The following is a 21,742-nucleotide window of genomic DNA, read 5'->3' as shown; positions in this document are numbered from 1 at the left end:
TATGTTCATGCATATTTACAGTAGTAGATACATTGGGGCCTGAAGGGATTGACAGCATTGACACAGATAAATAATGACTGTATAAAATAAGTAATTACAATTTTTTTGTAATTATATTATTTTATACTCATGCAATTGCTCAGTGAATTTTGATTTCTCCCAAAAAGGTAAGGGTAAAAATTATTGACACCTTTTAAAGATTCTTACAAATAAAGTAGTCAAAAGGTCACTATTTTGTCCCATATTGCTAGCACGCAATGACTACATCAAGCTCGTGACTCTACAAACTTGCTGGATGCATTTGCAGTTTGTTGTTTTGAGGCTGCTGTCACCACCCAACTCAGCCCACACCGCCACAAGAAGCCATCATTCACCTGAGGAAGATGAGTTGCCTACACACCTCTCTCATCTAAGGGACTACCAGCTCTGCTTCAGGCCTCCTCAGTGCTCAGGGAGTGACCAGACCCTCACCTGTTGGGAGCTGAAGAAGGAATATGAGTTCCAACATCATGAGCAGCAAGAGATGAGCCTGAGTCACCGCCGCTGGAGCTCTGATACCGCCGCTACTCTCCTGACCACCACAGCTCTAGGCCTCCCCGACTGGAGCAAAATTCACTATCATAAGAGCACCATCACTGGTACTCCCTGAGTCGGCCAGGTTACTCCCAAGAGACGCTACTCCAGGACCTCCCAGCCTGAGTGCTCACCATCTCCACGTGACCATTGGGACCCCCACTACATCCCGATGGCCCAGTAATTTAACAGATCTTCGTCGCTGCAGGCCCCCCCGGCTGGAGTCAAAGTCGTGTCTGCCAGAACATCGGCAGTGCCACCTCCCTCCGAGGTGATCCAGCCACTCTCCCGACGAACGTCCCTCCAGGCCCCCCCGGCCAGAGTACAGGAGCGTCAGGTCCACTTCTGCTCCCCAGAGCATCCTAGCTACAAAGTATATGAAATCCAGAGAGCCCAGTCCTCAACACCAAGGTCTGCACCCTTCTCAGCCAGCTCCTCAACTAGCCAGAGTTAAGGAGACTCCCGCTCCAGATTAGAGTTACAGTTTCGGACATTCCTGGAAGGTGTAATGTGACCAGGCTTTGAGTGTCCTGCCCCTCAAGTAGGTCCAGTGTATCCTGCATCCATGTTAGGTTTAGAGTTCTGTCACTTCTGGGTAGGTTTACGGATCCCTTCCTTCCCTGTAGGGTCAGAGTTCGCTTCCTTCCTTGATGGGTGAGAGTTCCCCTCCTTCCTGGTTCCCTTCCTTCCCGGTAGAGTCAGGCATATAGTCCCATGCCATCCAAGTAGGCAAAGTATGTTCTGACCCTCAAGTAGGTCTAGTGTATCCTGCCATGCTAGGCCATAAATTAGCTGCCTCGTTTGCAGGTCTGCAGTCTCCTACCCAGCTCAGATCGCAGCCCCTTACCTTAGTTGTTTGGCAGTTCCCTATCCCAACAGGATTTGAGCCCCCTGCCATGCTAGGCCATAAGTTAGCTTCTCCATTTGCAGGTCTGCAGTCTCCTGCCCTGCCCAGATTGCAGAACATCTACCTTAGATGTTAGGCAGTTGCCAATCCCAACAGGGTTACAGCATCTTGCCTTACTAGTCCCAAAATTTGTTGTACTAGGCTCGCAGTCTCCAGGCATAGTCATCCAACAGCTACTTAAAAGCTTCAGTAGGTCATTGGTGTCCAGCTACACTATGTCATTGGTCTCCAGCTACACTAGGGCATTGGTCTCCAGCTGCACTCGGTCTTTGGTCTCCAGCTGCACTAGGTCATTGATCTCTATCTAAACTAGGTCATTGGTCTCCAGCTGGACAATGTCTGTTGTCTCAGGAGGTAGTCGTCCCTTGTCCCTTGCCCATTTGGGCCATCAGGCTTTTGCCCCGCTAGGTTCAAAGGTACCAGTTGCACTAGTAGGGACAGTGCTCTACTATTCTACAAGTCTAGCATCAATGTCCCTTGCAGGTCCAGAGTCATTCTCCCCGTCAGGTTCAGAATCATTCTCCCTGTCAGGTTCAGAGTCGTTCTCCCTGTCAGGTTCAGAGTCGTTCTCCTGTCAGGTTCAGAGTCATTCTCCCTGTCAGGTTCAGAGTCGTTCTCCCTGTCAGGTTCAGAGTTGTTCTCCCTGTCAGGTTCAGAGTTGTTCTCCCTGTCAGGTTCAGAGTGTTCTCACTGTGACCAGCTCTAGTCGGCCCTCAGTCCACTGCCCTACCAAGCTATAGGTTCTCTGTCCCACTAGGTTTGCAACATCTGCCCTCAGTTGGTCGGCAGCCTCCAGCCTCTGTCGGCAAGCCAGTCAGCTCCCTCAGTGCTACATGCCAAACCACCTGCCCTAGTTCTAGGCCCTGGGTCTCCCGTCCCGCTAGACTACTATTGGTGTGCATTTAGACAGTTCACAGCCCTCAGGCTGCAACCAGTCACCTATTCTAGGACTTGGCTATATACGTTCCCTGCTTGGCTAGATTTGTGGCCTCCCACTATACCTTGCTTGCAGTCCTCAGATTTAGTAGTGGGTTCCAAGTCCCCTGCCCTGCTAGGCCCTCAGCTCCCTGACATCGGCGAACGACCATTTCCTGACCTGGTGGGCCTGATGTCTGTAGCTGCCTCCAGATCCCTGATGATCCTCGCCCAGGGTTCCCCACATGCTCCACCATGGGAGTTAGCACTTTCAGCAGTGGTGAAAGAGTCAACAGCCTCAGCCGCAGCCAGTGAGCTGCCAATAACAGTTGTGGCCGGCATGCCAAATTTGTTCGCCTCAGTAGGCGAGCCACCAGCTTCAGCTTCAGCCGTGTCCAACCTCTGGCACTGCACTCAGCGTATAAGGATGGGGCCCAGCTGCCCTGCACCAGCTGAGTTAGAGGGCCCTCCCCCACCCGCATTGCATTCCATGAAACGGCCCAGGACTGTCTCCGAGGATCTACTTACCTCCCTCGTGGGACGACCCCTAAGCCATGCCTTTTCTGAAGGGTAGAATTAGACACGCTAAGATTAGGCTTTTCAGAGACTTTGGTCTTTTCACCTTTCTGGCGCAGGCGTTCCGCTAGTGACCCACCACGACAACATCTGGTGAAAATGCAGAGCGCCAAATTCAAAATACAGAAATAGTCATAATAAACATTCATAAAAAATACAAGTGTTATGCATCGGCTTTAAAATCAATGTCTTGTTAATCCAGATAACTTTGTCAGATCTCAAAAAGGCTTTACGGCGAAAGCATACCATGTGATTATCTGAGGACGGCGCCCCGCTTACAAAAGCATACAAACATTTTACAACCAAGTAAAGGAATTACAAAAGTCAGAAATAGCGATAAAATTAAACACTTACCTTTTGCAACCGTATGAATCTCTTCAGAGTCCCAGCTACACAATAAATGTTTGTTTTGTTCGATAAAGTCCCTCATATCCCAAAAACTCTGTTTGTTGGCGCGTTTTGTTCACAAATCCACTGGCTCGAAGGCGGTCAAAACATGCAGATGAATACATCCTAATAGTACCAGTAAAGTTCGTCGAAACATGTCAAACGATGTTTATAATTAATCCTCAGGTTGTCAATTGTCTAAGTAATCGATCATATTTCAACCGGACAATAGCGTATTCAATAGAAAGGTAAAACAATGAAGGGCGAGCACTCGGTCACAAGCGCAAATCAGCACTGCCACAGTCCTAGTTTTGGACCTAGTTTAGTCCCGTGGAATAAATGTTGTGGATCTTAATTTTGCCTGAAAATCAGTGCCGAGCACCTATGAATGGCAGGTCTTACCCTTCGTAACGATGTGTAGTCCCTGCTGTGCCATCTATGCCCTCCAGAAACATTCTCAGGACCACCATGATGGCAACACGGATGTTAAGGAGTCAGTCGAGCCAACCTTCTATGTAGACAATGGTCTACAAAGGCTACCCTTGGGGACTAAAGCAAATTTGTTGGTGGAGAGGCTGCAAAGCTGCCTCTTGGCCGTGGGGTTGAATTGGCCAGTAACATTACCTCTGGGGAACACCTTCCTCCAGAAGGGAGGTCAAAGAGCAGTGATCTATGGCTCTCCCAGACCACCATCCACAATAACCAACTCTGGGCCTGAGTTGTTAGCCAGACACCCTTGGCTACAAACATCAAACTGTCCACAGAGAAGAGGTACTAACCTTGAGGGTCATTTACAGAGTTTACAAGCCAACCCCACCTTATCCTCCAGTGACAGGGGGGTCAGATCATCATAGAGTAACGACAGATGGCAAAACATACTTCCTTCCTTCAACTGCCCTTGGTGCTCCATGCGGCAGCAGTAGCACTCCCCTTCATCATCCTCCTGCCTGACCAGACTCAGTCACTCCCAACTTGCTCCTCATGGAGATAAGTGACTGCTCTCTGCCCCAAACCATCTATGCTGACAGTGATGTCAGTGGTCGACGGTGCTGGTGCCAATGCCAAATCCTGGCTGATCACTTCTGGGCCACCTCAGACTGGTGGCCCATCTGATTCCCATGTCTGATGTCAAGGATGACCCAGAATAAACCAGGCGAGAGCATTTGTGGAGCAAGAGCATAGTCTTTAAATTTGTCACGATTGTCATGATATTGAAATATCTGAAGTCGGTATGGTTTGTAAATTGTAAACCTCAACTTGAAGAAGTATGGTTAAAGGTTGTAACCCCTTAAACTTAATGTTTAATGAAATGAAGTATTTACATATTGGTTCCATTACCCTGTAAGCAGTCTATAAACTGCTCTAATGAGTGACTGCAATCCACACTTTACTTTTGGTAGTCACTGCCAACAAAAAATAATTACTTCGTTCAGCACACTACTACAAGTGTGACTGTTTTGGAATAAAATGTTCAATATATTTCCTTTAACATCCTCTGTGCTGTGTGCTTATTGTTTAACCATTGATATGTTCTAGATTATTTTGAGACCTTAAGTAGAATCAGGTAGTATTGGAATGTCTACAAATGGCATGTCCATTTTTTTGTGATAAATTACACTGGTCACTGTTTTGCACACGGGTCATTTATAAAGTATTAAGAAAGATGGAATAGTCCTCCCTTTATATTAGGGACTGCAAAATGACTTTACTAATGATCAGTAAATGGTTTAAAAGTTGATTCATTAACATCTTATGAATTATCTTATGAATCAATATTGCAGACTATAAAATGTGTGAATAACTAGCTTTCTAAAACAAATGTGGGAGTAATGATACATGAATGATGAATAAACTATTTACTTATCCATTATAAATCCTTTATTACAATGTGTTATTATAAAGTGTTACCAATCTCTATATTCATTCTGACTACACAACCTCTGAGAGAGCTGCTATTGTGTGACCCCTGACCTGGCAGCAGTGATGTAGTGAGAGTGGTGGTAGTGTCTGCTGTGGTCTCCTGCGCTGTTGTGCTTAAACATTAACACATATTGTAGTTATTTAAACATTTCAGAATACCTAGTTTATTAACATTTAATTAAAGGTGGAGTAATGATTAATACATGGTGAGCAAACTGTAAATGACTCACAAATGGTTTATCACTGAATTTATAAAGTGTTACCCATAATTGCAAATTCTTGCATTTTACCATCAACTACTTACACAATACAGAATTTATTTAGACCTGGACGTTATCTTATATCATGCAGTATTGTACATTTCAACTTTACTACACTTGATGAAGAAGTTGTGTCACTATTGAGCCACTAGAGGGAGATGCTAAACAACATATAGAATGACTCATGACGTCCTCAGAATGTACTATCAGAATACTTACTATTTATCATTAAGTATCACGGAACAACCACAGACTTAGGTATTTGGAGTACACAATCCACAATGACTACAATGTCTTTTATAAAACAAGTTCATGCCTTCTTATGCCTTCTCCAAGTCATTCAAATCCAATCCATCCAAATCATTCTGTATCAACACCACATGTATCTTTGACGAGAACACTGAGATAAGTCATGTCAGTGTATTGTTACGTGAAAGAAGCAATTACAACAATTGTATATTATAACGATGTCAAACCTGTGTTTGTGAAACCAGGGAATAAAATTATAGGATCTTCAGAGTTAAAATGGGATTAGCTGTCACTTTGAACCATGGATAAAAGAAAGCATAAATTATTGGATTTATTGAGGAATAGAAGTGGCAGGAAACGGATGAAACGTGAGAATTTGTCAATTACTGTTGTTCTGGGATTGATTTGCACTTTTGCCACCAAAGTATGTTCATCTCTAGGAGACAGAACGCATCTCCTTCCTGAGCGGTATGATTGCTGCATGGTCCCATGGTGTTTATACTTGCATACTATTGTTTGTACAGATGAACGTGGTCTACAATTATTTTTCTGAGGTCTTGGATGATTTCTTTTGATTTTCCCATGATGTCAAGCAAAGAGGCACTGAGTTTGAAGGTAGACCTTGAAATACATCCACAGGTACACCTCAGATGATGTCAATTAGCCCATCAGAAGCTTTAAAATCCATGATATAATTTTCTGGAATTATCCAAACTGTTTAAAGGCTCAGTCAACTTAGTGTATGTAAATTTATGACCCACTGGAATTGTGAATTATAAGTGAAATAATCTGTCAACAATTGTTGAAAAAATGACTTGTGTCATGCACAAAGTAGATGTCCTAAACAACTTGTTAAAACTATAGTTTGTTAACAAGACATTTCTGGAGTGGTTGAAAACCGAGTTTTAATGACTCCAACCTAAATGTATGTAAACATCCAACTTCAACTGTATATTAAACACAGTGTTGTAACCCAAACAGAGAGCGAGGTGTAAAAATCGAATAAATACACGGTCAAGACCCGTAATAGCAATACACAAGACTAGACCCATAATAACAAGTGCACACTAACACGGCAACATGCAAGCCGATACAACAGAGCACAGGTCCTCACAAGACCAACAGAAATGGAACAATAATCGACAAGGACAATGTGGAACAGAGGGCACAAATTTACACATACTGTACTTATCAGGGGGAATGGGAACCAGGTGTGAGTAATGAGACAAGACAGTCCGGGGTTGGTGGTAATGTTCCATTTCAGTGAAGCCTAGAAAGCTGGTGATGTAGATCACCGGAACTGGTGAACGGAATGAGCAGCAGTACCGGTGGAGAGCCAGACCCGGTCACCAGGCGAGAAAACAGGTGCCTCACTGCGATGGCGGTCGGCCTGTTCCTTGTGCCGACACACGGCCCGCTGGAGATGAGTGTATGCAGCGTTCCAGATCTCCTCAGCATGTCAAAACCACTCGTCCACTGCAGTGGCGTCGGTCTGCCTTGGATGCCAAGGTGCCAGGGCCGGCTGATACCCCAACAGGCATCAGAAAGGATTGAGGTGAGTGGACAAGTGACGAAGGGAATTCTGCGCATACTCAGCTCAAGGTAGAAAATCTGAACCACTCCCCTGGCCGGTCCTGAGTAACACCTCAGGAACATGCCCACTTCCTGATTGACACTCTCCACCTGCCCATTTCCTTGAGGACGGTAACCGGAGGTGAGACTGACCGTGACCCCCAGGCGTTCCATGAACGCCTTCCATACGTGTGAGGTCAACTGAGTGCCATGGTCTGGCCCGTGGACACGCTGTCGCAGTCCTCCGGGCAATGTGCAGGTGCTGTTTCCGTAAGCAGGACCTGCCGTATGTCGACGCCCATGTCCCACACCACTGGCATGATTATACGGGATGGAGGGATGATGGGGGTCTCCTCTCCCTGCCTCTCCTCTGCGTCATAGAGGCGAGGCAGGGCGTCCGCCTTCTTGTTCTTCGAGCCTGGCCTATATGAAAGCGTGAATTGGAACCTGGCGAAGAATAGAGCACATCTGGGCTGTCTCGGGTTTAGCCTCTTCGCTCCCCTGATGTACTCCAGGTTGCGGTGGTCCGTCCACACCAGGAAAGGGTGTTTGGACCCCTCCAACCAGTGCCTCAGAGCCTTCGAAATAATTTCAAAAAACGATTGAGGCAGCTATGAAATCTAACTCAACATTTAACTACTACAAATTAATTTAAATTACAACAAATAAAGTTTAACTTACTCGTTCTTTGCTGTTCAGTGGCACCACAAGTAGGCATTTGATTTGCAACTCATCACATTTGGCTTACTGTACTACAGAAGCAATGCTAACCAAACATCCAGTGTGCAGGGCATGCACACTGGATTAAAGGTTAACTACACTACACTAACTACTAACTACACTAAAAAACAAACATTTCTCAGATTTATACCAGAACTGAAAAGTCATCCCCTGAAGTGGTTTAAGCATTGTTGTGAACACAGATAATCCAATGTAGTTGTTTTTCTATAAATAAATAAATAAAAAGGTGTTTTAAAAACAGGGTAAATCAGACATACAATTTTGCATACAATTTTAACAGAATTAGGCAATAAAACTGAAAGTTTGTGTCTTCCTGCTGCACAGAGTTTTGAAGAAAGTTGAGGTCAGGTCCCAATATTGTCTATGCCCCCAAGAGGGAAAGAGGTTGGGTCATCCTAGAAATGTTTTAGAGTAATATAATACATACAATTTAGCAGATGCTTTTATCCAAAGTGACTTAAAGTCACTCGTGCAAATAATTTTTACGTATGGGTGGTCCCGGCAATCAAACCATCTATCCTGGCATTGAAGGTAATACATGCTTTGTGATGCCTCAATGAAATATGATTCATAAATCCTTTATTAAGCATTGGTTATGACACCCTTTATAAAGCACAGGTTTATGTCATATTTGACATAGTCGGTTATGTCACATTTGACATTAATGCTCATGTCACACAGTTAAGCCACATGTACGTGAAAACTTGTTTTTAGACATTTTTGCAAATGTATTGCACATTAAATACAGAAATATGTAATTTACATAAGGGTCCCATTTTCACTTTTTTCATTTGAGTTGATGTTAGAGAATGTCAGCTTTTATTTTAATGTATTTTCATACATACAGTGAACCCTTCATAGAGGATGACATGTGGTTATAGATGATTTGTGACACATTAATGTAGGGTTTATAAAGACTTTATGAAGTCTTTATGAAACATTTATAATTTGCTTGTGATATAAAATAGGACCCTTTATGTCAATGAGATATTTCTGTATTTAATGTGCTTTCACATTGTTTTCACTTTGTCATTATGAGGTGTTGCATGTAGATGATGAGAAAAAAAGTGTTTTCATACATTTTGAATTCAGGCTGTAACACGATAACATGTGGAATAAGTGAAGTGGTATGAATTTTTCTGAAAACTCTATATTCAGGGAGTTTCCTGTAATGAAAAGGCTTTGGTATTATTCAGACAGATGGTCTCTTCTCAGTTTGGCAGACACACACTATTCACCTAACACATAAAGTTCAGATATATGTTGTCTTAATAGAACATAAAAAAATATCTTTCATATAGAATGAGTCAAGTCATCCTTCTCAGACACAGATTGTATACTACAGTACCATCCTATGGCCAACGCACATACTGAAAGAAGTCCCTGCCAACTGGGCACAGACGTCAATTCAATGTCTACACCATGTTGGTTGAAAAATAAACAACGTTTATTCAACCAGTGTTTGCCCAGTGGGTGTAAAACTCTGAATGCAACTTTTTTATTTTAGGCAATTTTCAAATATATCTGTTTTCCCATTTAGAAATTAAAACACCTTATGTATCTACAAGGATGCTGTCATTTTCAGACAAACACGTTACTTCCTTCAGCACACTACTACTAATAAAATGTTCAATATATTTCCTTTAACATCCTCTGTGTTGTGTGCTTATTTTTTAACCATTGATATGTTCTAGGTCATTTTGAGAACTTAAGGAACATCAGGTACTGCTGGAATATCTACCAATATCATGTCCATCTTTTTGTGATAAATTACACTGGTCACTGTTCAAAACATTTATAAAGAATAGTCTTTACTTTAGAATAGGGGAAAAAATACTTTACTAATGAGTATTAAATGGTAAAAATACGTTTATTAAACATCTTTGGAATGATCTATTGAATCATATACTATAAAAGTTGTTTATAATTACGTGAATTACCAGTTTACTAAAATACATTTTTGGATTAATGACAAATGAATAAACTATTTACTAATCCATTATAAATTATTTCGTGTGATACCCACTCTCTATATTCATTCAGTGTAAACAGCATTTCAGAGAGCTACTCGGGTGTGACCCCTGACCTGGCAGCAGAGATGAGTAGTGGTACTGTTCATACCCAGTATGCTGAGGTTGAATTGTCTGCTGTGGTCTCCTGCACTGTTGTGTTGAATAATTAATATATATACTGTAGTAGTTATTTATAATGTAAGAATACCTAGCTGAATAACATTACACAAAAGGCGGCTAAATATTAAAAGGTGAGCAGAATGTAAATTCCTTACAAATGGTTTATTACTGAATGTTATTATAAAGTGTTACCCATAATTGCATGTTCTTACATTTTACCATCAACTACTTACACAACACACCATTTATTTAGACCTGGACTTTATCTGATATCATGCAGTATTGTACATTTATTTTTTACTACACTTGATGAAGAAGTTGTGTCACAATTGAGCCACTAGAGGGAGGTGTTAAACTACAAATAGAATGACTCATGACGTCCTCAAAATGTACTATCAGAATACTCACTATTTATCATTAAATGACACGGAACAACCACAGCCTTAGGTATTTGGAGTACACAATCCACAATGACAACATTGTCCTTTATAAGCTTATGCCTTCTTATGCCTTCTCCAAGTCATTCCATTCCAATCCAGACAAATCAAACACCACATGCATCTATGATGACAACACTGAGATAAGTCATGTCAGTGTATTGTTACATTAAATATTTACAACAATCGTAGAACAATACCATATCAAACCGATGTTTGCCGAACTAGGGAATCATATTATAGGAACTATGAATGTCTTATCTTTAAAGTTAAAATAAGTTTAGCTGTCACTTTAAACCATGGATAAAGGAAAGCATAAATGATTGGATTAATTAAGGAATTAAGAAATGTCAGAAAACTGATAAAATATGCTAAATAATCACTTAAAAAAGAAAAAAAAAAAAATTAAATAGAGATGGAATCCAAAAAATTAGATAGTTGAAAACAACAATAGCTAGAGTTTTTGCTGCTTTTCTCTCAGACTTATTTGCCTGTACAGTTTTAACACCAGACACACTGGCAGCCTCTTTTGAAAATACCTTTCTGGCCTGTGATCTGGCCACCACAAAGATTTTCATATAAAGCGTTATAATAACGGAGCACGGGACAACAATTGTAATAACAAGATCAGTGAAATTAACCCAGATTGACCCTTCAACAGTAGTACATTCTTTCAAACACCAACTTGTTACCTGTACATTTACAAAATATGTAATATTAGCAGCACGGTATATGATACAATAACACCAGGTAATGGAAATACAACACATGATTCTTGTTATCGTTATTTTAGAGTGGTACAATAAGGGATCACACACAGCAACATAGCGGTCAATAGATATCAAGACCAAATTGCCCAGAGATAAAGAATTACATAAACTAGAAATGTAGATCTGAAACACACAGAAATATTCCCCAAAACCCCAGCATGGTTCCATAATTGCTACAGTCATTACTGGTATCACAATCAATCCCACCAGGAGATCTGACACAGCCAAAGAGAGGATGAGCAGGTTGGTTGTAGTGTGGAGCTCCTTGAAGTGAAAGATGGAGATGATCACCAGTAGGTTCAAAAATACTGTAACTGCTGAAATCAATGAGAAGATGATGTACAGTGTTATGTAGATAGATGTCGATAGCAAAGCCTTTCTGCAAGAAGAGTTTCTGTCCTGAAAACAGTATTGAACATCTTCATGTTTCTCCATGTGTAATAAAAAGTAAAAATGCTGAGGTCCTTCTTCTGCTTGGTCCTGTGTGTGACCCTGTCAGGTCCGCCTTCTGACAAACTCTGAGCACTGCCTCTCTATTTATCCCTGAGTTACGGACAGAAACTCCCCTCCCTGGAGTCTCTCTGCACACACACACACACACACACACACACACACACACACACACACACACACACACACATACACACACACACACACACACAAAGCATACACAAGTGAACACAGAAATAAATAAAAAAAGGTTGGATAAACAAATAATTTGTGAAAGAATGATGTAATGTATGACAGGATTGGATGTTGCTGTGACCACCTAGCCTGTCATTCAGCCTTACTGATCGTTAGAGATGAGAGAAAAGGTACAATGCAATCAAAATAGTGGCATTCCATAGGAATGTTCTGTAGACTATAAAAATGTCAATCTGAACTGAATTAATCCACAACCTCAGAACACATGATGGCACGCCACATTTCAGCTGGTCAGTGTGTAGGAAAGTTGGCAGTAGGGAAGTTGATGAGATAACATAAGTTTAGGGTGTACATGCTAGTAGCAAATGCAATCAAAATAGTGGCATTCCATAGGAATGTTCTGTAGACTATAAAAATGTCGATCTGAACTGAATTATTAATAAATCCCGTGTCTGAGCCGCTGAATTAAGACTCCATTTTGTCTCTCTACAGACATTGTGCCTGTTTGTGTCACACCCTGATCTGTTTCACCTGTTTTTGTGATTGTGTCCACCCCCCTCCAGGTGTCACCCTTCTTCCTCATTATCCCCTGTGTATTTATACCTGTGTTTTCTGTCTGTCAGTGCCACTTCGTCTTGTTTGTTCAAGCCAACCAGCGGTTTGTCTCAGCTCCTGCTTTTCCCCAGTCTCTCTTTTTCTCTCCCTCCTGGTTTTGACCCTTGCCTGTCCTGTCTTTGAGCCTGCTTTCCTGACGACTCTGTCTGCCCCTGACCCTTTACCTGCCTTCCGTCCTGGATTTTTACACCAATTCTCTGGACTCTGCCTGCCTTTACCTGTCTGTCTGCCTGCCACTTTGGCATATTTAAACTATTGGTTATCCAACATTGTCTGCATCTGGGTCTTACCTTCATATGTGATAGTAGGAATTGGCCCTGACTGACCCAGTAGACCCAGACCAGCTGCACAATGACATCTCCTCCAAGGAACCTCCATTGGTTGGCATGAGGAATTGCTTCGTGGGCTGATGGAGTTGGTTTAAATGTTGGCTGAGCGCCATGACCGAGCGTTGGACATGCTACAGGAACAATTCTGCCGGTCTGGGGGACACCCTGCCACGGTGGCAAACCCACTGTCCTCCAGTAACCCGGCGGTTAGTAGTGCCGCCCCAACGGCCACTCCACCTTCCTTGGATCCCCGGTTAAATCCCCTGAAAATCTTTAATGGAGAGCCGAGCACCTGTCGGGCGTTTTTTTGCAAATTTTGTGCTCATTTTCGAGCGCCAGCCCTCCTCCTTCCCCTCGGATCACTCCAAAATAGCCTACCTCATCATGTTTATGTCTAGAAGGGCTCTCACCTGGCTACCAACGAATGGGAACAGCAGCCAGCCATATGCACAATGTGTTTATTAAACATCTTTGGAATGATCTATTGAATCATATACTATAAAAGTTGTTTATAATTACGTGAATTACCAGTTTACTAAAATACATTTTTGGATTAATGACAAATGAATAAACTATTTACTAATCCATTATAAATTATTTTGTGTGATACCCACTCTCTATATTCATTCAGTGTAAACAGCATTTCAGAGAGCTACTCGGGTGTGACCCCTGACCTGGCAGCAGAGATGAGTAGTGGTACTGTTCATACCCAGTATGCTGAGGTTGAATTGTCTGCTGTGGTCTCCTGCACTGTTGTGTTGAATAATTAATATATATACTGTAGTAGTTATTTATAATGTAAGAATACCTAGCTGAATAACATTACACAAAAGGCGGCTAAATATTAAAAGGTGAGCAGAATGTAAATTCCTTACAAATGGTTTATTACTGAATGTTATTATAAAGTGTTACCCATAATTGCATGTTCTTACATTTTACCATCAACTACTTACACAACACACCATTTATTTAGACCTGGACTTTATCTGATATCATGCAGTATTGTACATTTATTTTTTACTACACTTGATGAAGAAGTTGTGTCACAATTGAGCCACTAGAGGGAGGTGTTAAACTACAAATAGAATGACTCATGACGTCCTCAAAATGTACTATCAGAATACTCACTATTTATCATTAAATGACACGGAACAACCACAGCCTTAGGTATTTGGAGTACACAATCCACAATGACAACATTGTCCTTTATAAGCTTATGCCTTCTTATGCCTTCTCCAAGTCATTCCATTCCAATCCAGACAAATCAAACACCACATGCATCTATGATGACAACACTGAGATAAGTCATGTCAGTGTATTGTTACATTAAATATTTACAACAATCGTAGAACAATACCATATCAAACCGATGTTTGCCGAACTAGGGAATCATATTATAGGAACTATGAATGTCTTATCTTTAAAGTTAAAATAAGTTTAGCTGTCACTTTAAACCATGGATAAAGGAAAGCATAAATGATTGGATTAATTAAGGAATTAAGAAATGTCAGAAAACTGATAAAATATGCTAAATAATCACTTAAAAAAGAAAAAAAAAAAATTAAATAGAGATGGAATCCAAAAAATTAGATAGTTGAAAACAACAATAGCTAGAGTTTTTGCTGCTTTTCTCTCAGACTTATTTGCCTGTACAGTTTTAACACCAGACACACTGGCAGCCTCTTTTGAAAATACCTTTCTGGCCTGTGATCTGGCCACCACAAAGATTTTCATATAAAGCGTTATAATAACGGAGCACGGGACAACAATTGTAATAACAAGATCAGTGAAATTAACCCAGATTGACCCTTCAACAGTAGTACATTCTTTCAAACACCAACTTGTTACCTGTACATTTACAAAATATGTAATATTAGCAGCACGGTATATGATACAATAACACCAGGTAATGGAAATACAACACATGATTCTTGTTATCGTTATTTTAGAGTGGTACAATAAGGGATCACACACAGCAACATAGCGGTCAATAGATATCAAGACCAAATTGCCCAGAGATAAAGAATTACATAAACTAGAAATGTAGATCTGAAACACACAGAAATATTCCCCAAAACCCCAGCATGGTTCCATAATTGCTACAGTCATTACTGGTATCACAATCAATCCCACCAGGAGATCTGACACAGCCAAAGAGAGGATGAGCAGGTTGGTTGTAGTGTGGAGCTCCTTGAAGTGAAAGATGGAGATGATCACCAGTAGGTTCAAAAATACTGTAACTGCTGAAATCAATGAGAAGATGATGTACAGTGTTATGTAGATAGATGTCGATAGCAAAGCCTTTCTGCAAGAAGAGTTTCTGTCCTGAAAACAGTATTGAACATCTTCATGTTTCTCCATGTGTAATAAAAAGTAAAAATGCTGAGGTCCTTCTTCTGCTTGGTCCTGTGTGTGACCCTGTCAGGTCCGCCTTCTGACAAACTCTGAGCACTGCCTCTCTATTTATCCCTGAGTTACGGACAGAAACTCCCCTCCCTGGAGTCTCTCTGCACACACACACACACACACACACACACACATACACACACACACACACACACACATACACACACACACACACACACAAAGCATACACAAGTGAACACAGAAATAAATAAAAAAAGGTTGGATAAACAAATAATTTGTGAAAGAATGATGTAATGTATGACAGGATTGGATGTTGCTGTGACCACCTAGCCTGTCATTCAGCCTTACTGATCGTTAGAGATGAGAGAAAAGGTACAATGCAATCAAAATAGTGGCATTCCATAGGAATGTTCTGTAGACTATAAAAATGTCAATCTGAACTGAATTAATCCACAACCTCAGAACACATGATGGCACGCCACATTTCAGCTGGTCAGTGTGTAGGAAAGTTGGCAGTAGGGAAGTTGATGAGATAACATAAGTTTAGGGTGTACATGCTAGTAGCAAATGCAATCAAAATAGTGGCATTCCATAGGAATGTTCTGTAGACTATAAAAATGTCGATCTGAACTGAATTATTAATAAATCCCGTGTCTGAGCCGCTGAATTAAGACTCCATTTTGTCTCTCTACAGACATTGTGCCTGTTTGTGTCACACCCTGATCTGTTTCACCTGTTTTTGTGATTGTGTCCACCCCCCTCCAGGTGTCACCCTTCTTCCTCATTATCCCCTGTGTATTTATACCTGTGTTTTCTGTCTGTCAGTGCCACTTCGTCTTGTTTGTTCAAGCCAACCAGCGGTTTGTCTCAGCTCCTGCTTTTCCCCAGTCTCTCTTTTTCTCTCCCTCCTGGTTTTGACCCTTGCCTGTCCTGTCTTTGAGCCTGCTTTCCTGACGACTCTGTCTGCCCCTGACCCTTTACCTGCCTTCCGTCCTGGATTTTTACACCAATTCTCTGGACTCTGCCTGCCTTTACCTGTCTGTCTGCCTGCCACTTTGGCATATTTAAACTATTGGTTATCCAACATTGTCTGCATCTGGGTCTTACCTTCATATGTGATAGTAGGAATTGGCCCTGACTGACCCAGTAGACCCAGACCAGCTGCACAATGACATCTCCTCCAAGGAACCTCCATTGGTTGGCATGAGGAATTGCTTCGTGGGCTGATGGAGTTGGTTTAAATGTTGGCTGAGCGCCATGACCGAGCGTTGGACATGCTACAGGAACAATTCTGCCGGTCTGGGGGACACCCTGCCACGGTGGCAAACCCACTGTCCTCCAGTAACCCGGCGGTTAGTAGTGCCGCCCCAACGGCCACTCCACCTTCCTTGGATCCCCGGTTAAATCCCCTGAAAATCTTTAATGGAGAGCCGAGCACCTGTCGGGCGTTTTTTTGCAAATTTTGTGCTCATTTTCGAGCGCCAGCCCTCCTCCTTCCCCTCGGATCACTCCAAAATAGCCTACCTCATCATGTTTATGTCTAGAAGGGCTCTCACCTGGCTACCAACGAATGGGAACAGCAGCCAGCCATATGCATGAGCCTGGGGGGGGTTAGTGGGTGAGGTAAGGAAGGTTTTCCATGCCCCGTTCTCCAGGAGAGAAGCTGCCCGGAGTCTAATCCAGCTCCTGCAGGATGCCCGCACTGTGGCCGACTATGCGGTGGATTTCCGCACGTTGGCAACAGAGAGTGCGTGGAGCCCAGAAGCATTATTTGACATGTTCCTGCATGGCGTCTCGGAGGAGGTTGAGGACGAGCTTGCGGCTCAGGATTTACCCACGGATCTTGGCTCCCTCATCGCTTTGACCATCCACATCGATGGGCGATTGCTGGAATGACAGATGAGCAGGGAATTCGATGTAACTCGTCTAGATATTCCACCTCGCCTTCGAGCCATCCTGGACGTCACCAACGATCCCGTGGCTGAGAGCACCCAAGGTTTCCCGACCTTCCTCGAGAGTCACCGAAAAGTGCAGCGGCACTGTTTCCCGACACCATGCAACTAGGCAGAGCTGGGCTGTCACCAGCAGAACAGCAACACAGGATCATCACAAGGTTATGTCTGTATTGCAGGACTTTTGGTCATTTTGTATTATCGTGCCCGGTAAAGGACCAGGCTCTAGAGGGAGCGAGTACTATGGATAACTTTTCTGCTTCCTTTACTCGCACCCCTTTCCATGTCATTCTGCTGTGGGGGAACCAGTCCAAATCTCTCCGGGTTCTCTCTCATTGACTCGGGGGCCGATGAGAGTTTTCTGGACGCCACACTGGCTTCCGAGCTGAACATCCCCACTCAGCCCCTTTCCATTCCCATGGATTTTAGAGTGCTGGACGTGCGCTCTATAGGTCGGGTCACCAATTACACCACTCCCATCAAACTACATGTGTCAGGGAATCACAGCGAGACCATTCAGTTCCTGCTCATCAAGTCCCCCCAGATTCCTATGGTGTTGGGATTCTTCTGTCTCCAACGACACATTCTTCTGTCTCCAACGACATGGGTGCTGTCATGGGCTGGAGTCTGTTCTTCCATGCCCATTGTCTGAAGTCGGCGCAACCTCCATTCCCGCGGAGTACCAGGATCTTCCGGGAGGTGTTCAGCAAGGCCACTTCACTTCCACAGCACAGTCCCTATGACTGCGGTGTTGACTTTCTCCCTGGCACCACGCCGCCCCGGGGACGTCTGTACTCGCTGTCGGAACCAGAGACCAAGGCAATTGAGGACCTCCTCCTCTCCCACTGGCGCAGGGTTCTTCTTTGTGTAGAAGAAGGACAAGAACCTGCAGCAGTGCATTGACTACCGGGGACTCAGTGATATCCCTGTGAAGAACCGTTATCCGCTAACATTCATTTCCTCAGCCTTTGAGCTGCTCCAGGTGGCCACTGTCTTCTCCAAGCTGAATCTACGAAATGCCTACCAAGTCAAATTTATTGGTCACATACACATGCTGAGCAGATGTTTATGAAAGTGTAGAGAAATGCTTGTGTTTCTAGTTCTGACTATGCAGTAATATATAACAAGTAATCTAACAAATTCACAACAACTACCTGATACACACAATTTTTAAGGGATGAATAAGAGTATGTACATATACATTTATGGATGAGCGATGGCCGTGCGCATAGGCAAGATGCAGTAGATGGTATAGAATACTATCTATCCTACACAACTCATCCCATATGTTTATGTTAACATTTTGGAAGTGCCGTTATTTAAAGTGACTAGTGATACCTTTGTTAGTGATGGCTGTTTAACAGTCTGATGGCCTCCAGATAGAAGCTGTTTTTCAGTCTCTCTGTCCCAGCTTTGATGCACCTGTACTGACCTCGCCTTCTGGATGATAGTGGGGGGAACAGGCAGTGGCTCGGATGGTTGTTGACCTTGATGATCTTTTTGGACTTCTTGTGACATCGGGTGCTGTAGGTTTCCTAGAGGGCAGGTAGTTTGCCCCTGGTGATGCGTTGTGCAGACCGCACTACAATCTGGAGAGCCTTGCAGTTGAGAGCACTGCAGTTGCCGTAGCAGGCAGTGATACAGCCCAACAGGATGCTCACGATTGTGCATCTGTAAAGTTTGAGTGTGTTAGATGACTAGCCAAATTTGCAGCGACCACGTTGTTTTGGGTCGGCCTCTGGGATAAGATTGCATGTCCAGAGTGGAGGTCCGAACAAAGGATCTGTTTTGGGAAAGACGTATTCCTGGTCATAATGATGTTAAGTTGACATCGCTTTTATTTCCAATTGTTCTTCCCGGCTGTATGTAATAACACTTGAGATTTTCTGGGCTAACAATGTAAGAAACAACACATTAAAAAACAAATAACTGCATAGTTTTCTCAGGACCTGAAGCGAGGCGACCTTCTCTGTCGGCGCCATTGTTTAATCATCAAGGACAAGACCCTGCGGCCTGCTGCGGATACGAGGGGGATGAGTGAAGACCACCTTCAACACAGCCAGCACCACTATTCATATCTTTTCATGCCATTTGGTCTCGCAAATGCCAGTGCTGTGTTCCAGGCTCTGGTGAACGATGTTTTCTGCGACATGCTGAACCGCTTCATATTCGTCTACATTGATGACATCCCCGTCTTCTCCCGCTCCCCCGAGGAACACGTGCTCCGTGTCTTACAGGTTCTCCAGTGCCTTCTGGAGAGCTAGTTGTTTGTCAAGGAGAGAAAAGTTCCATTGCTCCACCATTCCTTTACTGGGCTACATCATCTCTGTTGGGAGTGTCCAGATGAACCCTGAGACGGTGAAAGCGGTGGTGGATTTGCCTCAGCCTACGTCCAGGGTGAAGCTGCAACACATCCTGAAGTCACCAACTTTTATCTCCTCTTTATCCGGGGTAACAGCACCCTGGCCTCCCCCTCTCTGCCCTCACCTCTACCAAGATACCGTTCACATTATCCATGGCCACTGACCGGGTGTTCCAGGACCTTAAAAACTTCTTCACGACGGCTCTGATCCTGGTTCATCCGTACCCTTCTCGTCAGTTCGTGGTGGAGGCCAATGCTTCAGATGTAGGAGTGTGGGTTCTGTCCCAACATTCTGCCCGGGACCTTAAGCTGCATCCCTGTACCTTCTTCTCCCACCGCCTCAACGCCACATTTATTTTCGAAGCTCTGTTTTTCCTGTAATTTACTCCTCCCTTGTATGATAGTTTTTTGCCTGCCTCACTAACGATGCCTTTTGCCTAGTCCCTGCCTGTACTTTAGCCTATCGGATTTCCTGTTATCGAACTATTGCCCAATCTCCCGGACGACGTTACTAGCCTTTTCCCTGCCTGTACTGATGCCTTTTTGGACCCCCTGTGTATGACCTTCTGCCTGACCCTGGACCCAGCTAGATGCCCCCTCCTGTGGTTGTCACATCTGCTCCTGCCACGCCCTCTTGTGTTCATCCGGTGTCTCCTTGACATGCAGGCACTTCCCCAGTTCTCTCTCTCTCTCTCTCTCTCTCTCTCTCTCTCTCTCTCTCTCTCTCTCTATGAATTTTACATGATTGGGAATAAAAATATACATCTGTTAGTCGAAGATACACTAAATACACAAAGTATCGAAACACCCCTTCAAATAGTGGATTTGGCTAGTTCAGCCGCACCCATTGCTGACATTTGTATAAACTCGAGCAAACATCCATGCAATTTCCATAGACAAACATTGGCAGTAGAATTTACTTACTGAAGAGCTTTTTGACTTTCAACGTGACACCGTCATAGGATGCCACCTTTCCAATCAGTCAGTTTGTAAAAATTCTGCCCTGCTAGAGCTTTCCCGTTCAACTGTAAGTGCTGTTATTTTTAAATGGAAACATCTAGGAGCAACACTGTCTCAGTCGCAAAGTGGTAGGCCACACAAGCTCACAGAACGGGAAGGCCGAGTGCTGCAGAAGGAAGCGATTAAAATTCCTCTGTCCTCAGTTGCAACACTCACTACCGAGTTCCAAACTGACTCTGGAAGCAACGGCAGCACAATAACTCTTCATCAGGAGCTTCATGAAATGGGTTTCGATGGCCGTGCAATGCCAAGTGCCGGATCGAGTGGTGTAAAGCACTCCGCTATTGGGCTCTGGAGCAGTGAAAAAAGTGTCTCTGGAGTGATGAATCACACTTCACGAATCTGGATTTGGCGGATTACATAAAAACGCTACCTGCTCCAATGCATAGTGCCAACTGTAAAGTTTGGTGTGGGTGTAATAATGGTCTGGGGCAGTTTTTAATGGTTTGAGCTAGAACCCTTATTTTCAGTGAAGGGAAATCTTAACACTACAGCCATGAGATTTTAACACAGCATACCATGACATTTTAGACTTCGTGTGAGGTTGATACGATGGGAGAGGAAAGGATGCAGCTGTTGGTCTTGGGCTGAACACTGGACAGGACAGCCCCCACTCTGACGTCTGAAGCGTTGTCCACCCCCACGAACTGCCAATACGGATCTGGATGGATTAGGATGGGGGAGGACGGCGCCCCACATCAACATATTTTTCATAAAGCACAAGCTTCACAAAATCACAAATAGCGATGAAATAAACCACTTACTTCTGAAGATCTTCCTCTGTTTGCAATCCCAAGGGTCCCAGCTACAAAGTGAATGGTCGTTTTGTTAGGTAAAATCCTTCTTTATATCCCAAAATGTCTTGTTTTTTGTCAGAAACACTATAGAGAGCATGTAGGATTGAGACTTGAGTGAATTTATGGTAGGTTTTGTCTGAAAACCTACCTCTTCATGAGTATATTGATTAATGCCACCACCCCCCCCCCCCTTATCTGCTCAATGACTAAAATAGA

General features: G+C 43.3%; 2 protein-coding genes across 2 annotated transcripts; both read right to left on the bottom strand.

Moving 5' to 3' along the window:
* Positions 1–10,915: 10,915 nt before the first annotated feature.
* Positions 10,916–11,874, bottom strand: LOC139380146 (trace amine-associated receptor 13c-like). Its single transcript, XM_071122589.1, has 2 exons — positions 11,088–11,874; positions 10,916–11,040 (listed from the first exon to the last, which is right to left on the bottom strand). Exons 1-2 carry the CDS (start codon positions 11,872–11,874, stop codon positions 10,916–10,918), a joined length of 912 nt encoding a protein of 303 aa, XP_070978690.1.
* A 1,245-nt stretch (positions 11,875–13,119) lies between these two features.
* Positions 13,120–15,389, bottom strand: LOC139380145 (trace amine-associated receptor 13c-like). The gene is made up of 2 exons (XM_071122588.1): positions 14,724–15,389; positions 13,120–13,320 (listed from the first exon to the last, which is right to left on the bottom strand). Exons 1-2 carry the CDS (start codon positions 15,387–15,389, stop codon positions 13,120–13,122), a joined length of 867 nt encoding a protein of 288 aa, XP_070978689.1.
* Between the last annotated feature and the right edge of the window lie 6,353 nt (positions 15,390–21,742).

Source organism: Oncorhynchus clarkii, chromosome 22 (genome assembly GCF_045791955.1).
Source record: "Oncorhynchus clarkii lewisi isolate Uvic-CL-2024 chromosome 22, UVic_Ocla_1.0, whole genome shotgun sequence".
NCBI classification, from domain to species: domain Eukaryota; kingdom Metazoa; phylum Chordata; class Actinopteri; order Salmoniformes; family Salmonidae; genus Oncorhynchus; species Oncorhynchus clarkii.
The sequence above is the reverse complement of the archived record's forward strand: the minus strand, read 5'-3'. Positions and strand labels throughout refer to the sequence as shown.

Bases quoted from the DNA above. Each gene is read 5' to 3' on its own strand.
- LOC139380146 (XM_071122589.1), bottom strand. From the start codon at position 11,874: ATGGAGAAACATGAAGATGTTCAATACTGTTTTCAGGACAGAAACTCT. The intron at 11,041-11,087 runs CATCTCTATTTA...GTGATTATTTAG, and splicing joins CTATCTAATTTTTTGGATTC to CATATTTTATCAGTTTTCTG.
- LOC139380145 (XM_071122588.1), bottom strand. From the start codon at position 15,389: ATGGAGAAACATGAAGATGTTCAATACTGTTTTCAGGACAGAAACTCT. The intron at 13,321-14,723 runs GTATTTTCAAAA...AACGCCCGACAG, and splicing joins CCAGATCACAGGCCAGAAAG to GTGCTCGGCTCTCCATTAAA.